General features: G+C 41.5%; 1 protein-coding gene across 1 annotated transcript; it reads left to right on the top strand.

Annotated features, from left to right (window-relative positions):
* Window positions 1-717: 717 nt before the first annotated feature.
* On the top strand, window positions 718-6,757 carry T265_12624 (hypothetical protein; the record flags this gene model as incomplete). Its single annotated transcript, XM_009164633.1, has 5 exons — window positions 718-811; window positions 853-1,133; window positions 1,172-1,253; window positions 4,679-4,784; window positions 6,615-6,757. Coding segments are annotated over 5 exons (705 nt in total), but the record flags the coding sequence as incomplete, so codon positions are not given.
* Between the last annotated feature and the right edge of the window lie 2,359 nt (window positions 6,758-9,116).

Here is a 9,116-nt window from a genome sequence, read left to right as displayed (position 1 = left end):
ACCACCGTGTCGATAAAACACACGACAACTGCATGGTTTCCCATCTGGTCTAGAAACGAATGAACTCCCAACAACGTTTCTACGGTTATTCCGTACTGTATGGTTTCTGAAGAAGAGAGTCATCTGGGCCCTTCCAGGACTGACACTTTTCAGTTGAAGAAATACGTCCATTTTGTAAACATACAGGATACATGGTCATATTAAAGAAGGACTAGTTTCACTGTGGATCTGAATCAGAGCATTACAGACGAGAGATTGGGTCAATGGAAGTTGGACAGAATTACCGTTGGCCTCAGTATGAGCACTGTGGCATGAAAGGTCACAAGGATGGTGGCGATACTGCCTTCTTAGACATCTACTGGGAAAAATTTGTCGCTACATTTATAAATACTACGGGCGGGACAGACTGTGAGACCATCTCGTAGGTTTTCTACTCTAACATAACTTAGAACGATTTCACTAAATTCCTTAGTAAACCGAATGTATGGTAAATGTACAGAAAATCAGAGTGGAATGTATCGATGGATCTGTTCAACTAACCTATTCTGCCCTCGGTGTTTAGTCTGACCACAAGGGTTTACGAATTTGATAATTTCTGATACCTGCTCGCGTGTTCCTTATCACAATACTGCCGGTGCTCAGCTTAATCCCTATTACCTCGTTCTTTCATGGTCAGGTTATATCAGAATATGCCTGCTTATTGCAACATGCTGGTTTATGCCAAATCGTCACTGGATTGCAGCAAGCTGTTATCTGTTATCCGCAGCACTGGACCTCATTGATGGTACGATTGCCCGTCTTTTCAATCAAAGTCAGTCGTCCCTGCTGATCACCTACTTTCCTTCGTATTAGGCAGTAAACTTGGCGCAATCCTTGACACGTTGGCAGACCGATGCGCAGATATGTGTCTTCTTTCTTGTCTGTGTACCTTCTATGTGGATTACATGTTCGTATTCATGATGATAATGTTGTTGGATATCTCAAGTCACTGGATTCACGTTCACAGGTACGTTGATGCCACTCCGGACATTCGCACGAACCAATTCTTCAGCTACATGGCAGATGCAGGTCGGAGTCACAAAGACATTGATCCCACTTGCCCATACTTGCTACGATTATACTATAAAAACAAGGTAAATGGGTTTGTTCCACCTAATCATCCATTCCACAGATGTTTCTGACCGTGCTAAGTTCAAGTAACGAGACGTTTTTCATACTGCTCTATCTTTGCCATTTCACCTGTGGGCCGAAAGGTAAGCTGGCGTGAACTTCAGCTTGATCATTCTCTTTTCCGGCTGGTAATCAATAAATTTAATGATAGATTTCTGTTGTATGAGGAAAAATAACATTATTTCACGGGAATGGACACCCCACGGATTTGTGCCTGTCTCAGAAACATTCTGTCTTCGGTCTGCAAGGTTAAAATTATTCGGTAGTGCAAGGAACAGTCTCGCGGACCAAGCTGATCCGGTTCTTGAGGTGGTACTCCTTTCAGATTTACTCCTTGAAGATGGCTACTATACTCGACTACTTTGTGAATGATGGCTTCCACATCGTCCTTATCGCGACCTGTTACAATCTGTACCGTTCCAACCCGATATCCCGAGGCTTCCATTAGTATGAAAAACCCAAAGCAATACCACTGATTATTTCATGAAAGATCATTGTTTACGGATACATGTGAGACAAGCAGAACTTTTTGACGCGCCTGTTACAATCTGTACCGTTCCAACCCGAAATCCCGAGGCTTCCACTAGTAAAAAAACCCAAAGCATTACCATTGAACATTTCATGAAAGATCATTGTTTACAGGTACATGTGAGACAAGCAAAACTTTTTGACGCAAACTATGGCTAAGCCTATCAGGAAGTGATTTGTTGAATAAGTTCCTGCATTTTATCTGTACGAAGATAATAAGGAAACAATCGAAACTGACCAGGTGTGGAAAATCCTCGTATGGTATCGCTTATTCCTAGTTTTATCGCATCTAAACAGGCAAATTCACTCAAAAAGATGATGGAAGGGTTGTACACCACGGATTTCAACAAAACTGATTTCTGCCCCGAGGTTTGTAGCAGAGCGGTGGTTTTTCAAATATATTTTTCCTGCTGCGATCGACTGAGCTTCTGGGTGTCTGCGTGGTCGACTCCATTTACAACGACCTGTCCCTGAAAGATTGATAGTGGTGAGGTCGCTACCCGCTTTCTCGAGAGACTGATTCTGTAAGCACTTGGCTGTCGGAATTATGGCCGAATTTTAACTTTGGTGACATCAGCCGACAGTGAAGACATCAAAAATGATGCTAACATACCGGTTGGTCGAAGTTGAGTCAAACAAAATTATTTGACCACTTTCCAAAAAGCGTACCGAAATTCGACAAATAGCACGTAATGGTGATAGAAAGGTTAACTCTCTGTGTACTGAGGTTCGAACGAGTTCTCTGCCAGGGCAAACCGGGTCTTATTCAGCCAGTTTTACCCTCATTCAGTTCCTATTCCTATTTTCTAGTTTGCTTAAATCGTCATCCTAACCATATGTATGATAAGAACTAATGACCCTTGTGGATGTTTATTAATCTGAAAATTTAGTACGGTAATTTCGTTTTGGAAAGGAACACCAACAGGAGCAAACAAGTCGGTTCCCCAGTGCTCAAGATTACCTTCTAAATTATACTTGGATTTTGGGACCTTAGTGTAGTTTAAAGCATAATATGGTATATTCGGTTCTGCCTTCCCTATGATTCGGTCCTTTAGAGAGAGCAGCCCCTCTTTTACCACAACAAACGTCGCCAATACGAATCGATTGCAAGGATCAATACGCAATGAACAATGTCGACAGCTTTTTAAAAGGGAAACTACTCACATGGTTGCTTAAAATTCTCCGACAGCCCACGACCGGTTTCCCTTAATTGAGGCTCAGCATGTAGGTGCAGTCTTCGAGTTTCCGTCAACCTTATGTTCGACTTGAAACCAAAATGCACGAAAGTAGCGAAATACGCTGATTTGCAAACAAATCTGGTTTTGCGAGAGGCTCACCTGGAACCTGAAAACCTCATAAACAAGAGATTCAGCTAAGTTTCAGGCGAGTCTCTCGAAAAAGCAGATTTGTTTGCAAATGGGCGTATCACCTATAAGGCACTTAATTGACTGCAGTGGCACAAAGTTCAAAGCTAATCACACGCGTCCGACTGTTGGCTTTTTATTGACGCTTTGATGATTGTCAGAGGTATGATCTCGCAAACACTTGGCTTGACATGAGCTTAAACCAAATTGAACTGGTTTCGACAATTACACTCATTAGCACATCGATTCGGTTTTCACGGGAGAATAGCATAAACGAGAGATTCAGTTGGTTCTCCTGAGAAAACTAAATAGATTTGCAAATGAGTGTAGTTGTCTTCATGTCGACTGCTGTTCGAATAACAAAATTCTGTGTGTAGCTTTGTAGATCCTGCTTACTGTGGATTTTTATGAACTCAAAACTGTTACTTTTGAAATGGACTAATGGCTTTATAAGACCTTACAAAGTACAATAATTCAGCGATTTCCTGTGTACCGTCAACTTCAATCTGTACACATGACACTAACTCGAGATTGCTATTTGCCACGTCACTGAATGCTTACTTTCAAATTTTCATTGTTAGTTCTTCCGCAAAAGAAGCTTACGTGAAGAATATGACTCATCAGAACCGGATAGTACCAAGGCTCCAAGTCTCTGCTTGATATTAGCATTGGGTTTACAAAAGCCGATATTTTTGTGAACTCAACATTCTGAGAAAAAAAGAATCTTATGGACAGTGTTTCGCAGTCCTGGGTTGGACTTTTGAACATTACTAATTTGGCATACTTATGCCAGGTAAACTTTTGTTCACTGAGTGCCAGATGCTAGGCCGAACCCGTGTTAGCCCGGTGGTTGCCGTCACGCGCAGCTGCTAACTTCGACAAGACGATGTAGTTATGTAATGTCAATTAAACAGTAACACGTTTTGAGCTGTTTCAACGAGCAAAAGAATTCATTGCTGGGACTGAGAACGACGAAGATCTGTGGCGTTCTTAGACGGTGGGTTTTCTGTCATCATCAACCGTGGATTCTCAGTGGAAACTCACTTGCAGACGGTGGGTTTTCTGTCATCATCAACCGCGGATTCTCAGTGGAAACTCACTTGTGATGAACCAACATCATGACAGATATCTGCATCATGATTCCTCGCGTCTGCAACATAGTGAATGCTGTGATTTGGAAGCACTAATGAATCTAGTCCACACAGACTGGCGAACCGGAACTACTCAGTAGGGTTCTACATTACAGAAAACACTGTCACAAACAACAAAAGAGTAGAAAGCTTTCCAAAATGGCCAGGCATAGAGAAGAAAACCCGTTAGTCGCTGTAAGAATCTGCCATGAATATGACGCTTTTGATGAATAACCTATCTCATAGTACACACTTTTTTCTGAATAATTTGTGGGAACCGACACGACAACCAGAGTGCTGTCAAACAACACTTTGTCAATGCTATACTCTCTCTCCGTGAACCAATTTTTTAAAGCTAAACGGGAGCAAACCATCGAATATATGAGCGGGTTCTATTTACGCAGATACTGATGAGATGACTATAATTCGATACACTTTTCAATTGACTTTCTCCTAATAAACGAAAGCTGTCGGCCTTTCTTATAGTTGCCTTTGGTGTCCACTTGTTCCCGCTTCTGGCTATGATAACTGGACCACCGACGTGTTTGAAAATCGTGATCAACGCCCTCCAGTTCTGGAGTGCAGCCAAAAAGTGGCCATTTTGTCGAGAAAGAAAACTGAATAAATGGTGATACTTTGTTGCTTTTATCTTTTCTTTTACCCCAGGGAATCACACATTATTCTTTTTAACTTAATTCGTGAAAAGCCCGATGGCTTTTCACCTATTTCGCTTTTGTATTGCTTCGGATCATCTAGATCAGTTTCAAACCACGCGACATAGAAAGTATTTTCGTATACTCAATAAAAATAATATATTTATTGAACGAAAGTATTACTGTCTGGATTGTCACCTTGTCAGCGACGCTGATAAAATACAAGGAATTTATGTGAAACTCTCCCTAGTTTCCTCCATTACGAACTGGTTATGTGGCTCACTGCTAAGTCACATCCTTCAGGGTTAGGTTTCTCGTAAGAAAGTGGTTTGCTCTAAGGAAATGATCCGAAAGTTTCATTCTGGATATCTCCTTACGAAACCATGGGTCTTGTTTAGCGCAACTGCTCAGCTTCTCTGGCCTTTTTTCATCGTGTTAGTCTCACGACCTAAATTCTTTGCAGGTTGTTTTCTACCTTGAGATGCTCAGTCTCTTGCTATCTTTTTGTCTAGGAAGTGTTGATTGACGGGAAAGTTAGATTGCTTCCTTGTCCACTTGAAAGATTGAGTTTAATTTGGGGTTTACTGCACCCAGTGGCGTAGTAATTATTCTTGTGAACGGAGCAACCTAAACAGATAAATTTTTGGTATCTGGCAATACGGAAGGTGTGAGTCGTATTCGCCATCACAATTAGAAGGAGAAAACAAATCGTGGAAGGTCCGTAACTCGAAATTGCTATTTGCTACGTCACTGAATGCCTACTTCCAAATTTTCATTGTTAGTTCTTCCGCAAAAGAAGCTTACGTGAAGAATATGACTCATCAGAACCGGATAGTACCAAGGCTCCAAGTCTCTGCTTGATATTAGCATTGGGTTTACAAAAGCCGATATTTTTGTGAACTCAACATTCTGAGAAAAAAAGAATCTTATGGACAGTGTTTCGCAGTCCTGGGTTGGACTTTTGAACATTACTAATTTGGCATACTTATGCCAGGTAAACTTTTGTTCATTGAGTGCCAGGTGCTAGGCCGAACCCGTGTGAGCCCGGTGGTTGCCGTCACGCGCAGCTGCTAACTTCGACAAGACGATGTAGTTATGTAATGTCAATTAAACAGTAACACGTTTTGAGCTGTTTCAACGAGCAAAAGAATTCATTGCTGGGACTGAGAACGACGAAGATCTGTGGCGTTCTTAGCCGATGGGTTTTCTGTCATCATCAACCGTGGATTCTCAGTGGAAACTCACTTGCGATGAACCAACATCATGACAGATATCTGCATCATGATTCCTCGCGTCTGCAACATAGTGAATGCTGTGATTTGGAAGCACTAATGAATCTAGTCCACACAGACTGGCGAACCGGAACTACTCAGTAGGGTTCTACATTACAGAAAACACTGCATAATTGTCACAAACAACAAAAGAGTAGAAAGCTTTCCAAAATGGCCAGGCATAGAGAAGAAAACCCGTTAGTCGCTGTAAGAATCTGCCATGAATATGACGCTTTTGATGAATAACCTATCTCATAGTACACACTTTTTTCTGAATAATTTGTGGGAACCGACACGACAACCAGAGTGCTGTCAAACAACACTTTGTCAATGCTATACTCTCTCTCCGTGAACCAATTTTTTAAAGCTAAACGGGAGCAAACCATCGAATATATGAGCGGGTTATGTTTACGCAGATACTGATGAGATGACTATAATTCGATACACTTTTCAATTGACTTTCTCCTAATAAACGAAAGCTGTCGGCCTTTCTTATAGTTGCCTTTGGTGTCCACTTGTTCCCGCTTCTGGCTATGATAACTGGACCACCGACGTGTTTGAAAATCGTGATCAACGCCCTCCAGTTCTGGAGTGCAGCCAAAAAGCTGGCCATTTTGGACGGTCGAGAAAGAAAACTGAATAAATGGTGATACTTTGTTGCTTTTATCTTTTCTTTTACCCCAGGGAATCACACATTATTCTTTTTAACTTAATTCGTGAAAAGCCCGATGGCTTTTCACCTATTTCGCTTTTGTATTGCTTCGGATCATCTAGATCAGTTTCAAACCACGCGACATAAAAAGTATTTTCGTATACTCAATAAAAATAATATATTTATTGAACGAAAGTATTACTGTCTGGATTGTCACCTTGTCAGCGACGCTGATAAAATACAAGGAATTTATGTGGAACTCTCCCTAGTTTCCTCCATTACGAACTGGTTATGTAGCTCACTGCTAAGTCACATCCTTCAGGGTTAGGTTTCTCGTAAGAAAGTGGTTTGCTCTAAGGAAATGATCCGAAAGTTTCATTCTGGATATCTCCTTACGAAACCATGGGTCTTGTTTAGCGCAACTGCTCAGCTTCTCTGGCCTTTTTTCATCGTGTTAGTCTCACGACCTAAATTCTTTGCAGGTTGTTTTCTACCTTGAGATGCTCAGTCTCTTGCTATCTTTTTGTCTAGGAAGTGTTGATTGACGGGAAAGTTAGATTGCTTCCTTGTCCACTTGAAAGATTGAGTTTAATTTGGGGTTTACTGCACCCAGTGGCGTAGTAATTATTCTTGTGAACGGAGCAACCTAAACAGATAAATTTTTGGTATCTGGCAATACGGAAGGTGTGAGTCGTATTCGCCATCACAATTAGAAGGAGAAAACAAATCGTGGAAGGTCCGTATCCATAATTCTGTACCAGAAGGCTCAAAAATTTCATCACAACGGAAGATATCACCGCCTCACGACTCGATATTTGGTTTCCTCACAGAGCGATCTGACGCCCAGCTGGAATGGAAGGTCCGTATCCATAATTCTGTACCAGAAGGCTCAAAAATTTCATCACAACGGAAGATATCACCGCCTCACGACTCTTGGTTTCCTTTGTCAGCGACGCTGATAAAATACAAGGAATTTATGTGGAACTCTCCCTAGTTTCCTCCATTACGAACTGGTTATGTAGCTCACTGCTAAGTCACATCCTTCAGGGTTAGGTTTCTCGTAAGAAAGTGGTTTGCTCTAAGGAAATGATCCGAAAGTTTCATTCTGGATATCTCCTTACGAAACCATGGGTCTTGTTTAGCGCAACTGCTCAGCTTCTCTGGCCTTTTTTCATCGTGTTAGTCTCACGACCTAAATTCTTTGCAGGTTGTTTTCTACCTTGAGATGCTCAGTCTCTTGCTATCTTTTTGTCTAGGAAGTGTTGATTGACGGGAAAGTTAGATTGCTTCCTTGTCCACTTGAAAGATTGAGTTTAATTTGGGGTTTACTGCACCCAGTGGCGTAGTAATTATTCTTGTGAACGGAGCAACCTAAACAGATAAATTTTTGGTATCTGGCAATACGGAAGGGGTGAGTCGTATTCACCATCACTTTAGAAGGAGAAAACAAATCGTGGAAGGTCCGTATCCATAATTCTGTACCAGAAGGCTCAAAAGTTTCATCACAACGGAGGATATCACCGCCTCACGATTCGACATTTGGTTTCCACACAGAGCAATATGACGCCCTTGAAGCTGGATTGGTAGGATGAGAGAGTTAGAAGAGACTCAGTAAGGCACTAAACCACTGAAGATGTTACACAACATTTTTCAGCGGAAAATTCTATTGAAGTTTGAGGGAAGTGGTTCGCAACAGATATAATCCATTATGCAACGTTTCTTCTCACAAAATGAATAGTTCTTGAGGCCTCGTTCGCCCCTTTTTGCAGCTGGCGCATTCCTCTCTGCGGTTATGAGACTGTAAATAAGTGAGCTAACAAACGATCACTATGTCATAATGCTTTAGATATCTGAAGCTGACTGGCTGAACAATGTTGCAAAGTAAGGTACATATACTACCAAGCTTTTTTCTTGCTCGGTATGCTTTTTGCCGGTTCGCTTATTCTCTGTCGGTCAAAAGGCACATTACGCTTTTAGCCTTTAGGGCGATCCACCTGCGATTGGGAGTCGTCGCTTTATCTGGCCCACCGTTCGCGTTTTTGTGTTTTTCTGAATACTGTTTCTGATACTTCTGAGTCGTCTTTGCCTAAGTGGTTAGACAGAAGCCTCGTTTTTCACTCAGTAGATGTGAATGAATGAGTCATCCTTATCAAACCGAAATTTTTCATGTTCTTGGTTTAGTCGAACTAAAACCTCAGCAAATGCATACATCCGTACTTTTATTCGAGAAACTGACCGCCAATACTACTGCTCATATCCGAAGCCTTCTGAACAGTATCGGAACAGAAATACAGCCTTCAGGCGTGAGGTGAGCGCATATATATATATATATATATATATATATATAT

Source organism: Opisthorchis viverrini (assembly GCF_000715545.1).
Source record: "Opisthorchis viverrini unplaced genomic scaffold opera_v5_7, whole genome shotgun sequence".
In the NCBI taxonomy this organism is placed as follows: domain Eukaryota; kingdom Metazoa; phylum Platyhelminthes; class Trematoda; order Opisthorchiida; family Opisthorchiidae; genus Opisthorchis; species Opisthorchis viverrini.
The sequence above is the reverse complement of the archived record's forward strand: the minus strand, read 5'-3'. Positions and strand labels throughout refer to the sequence as shown.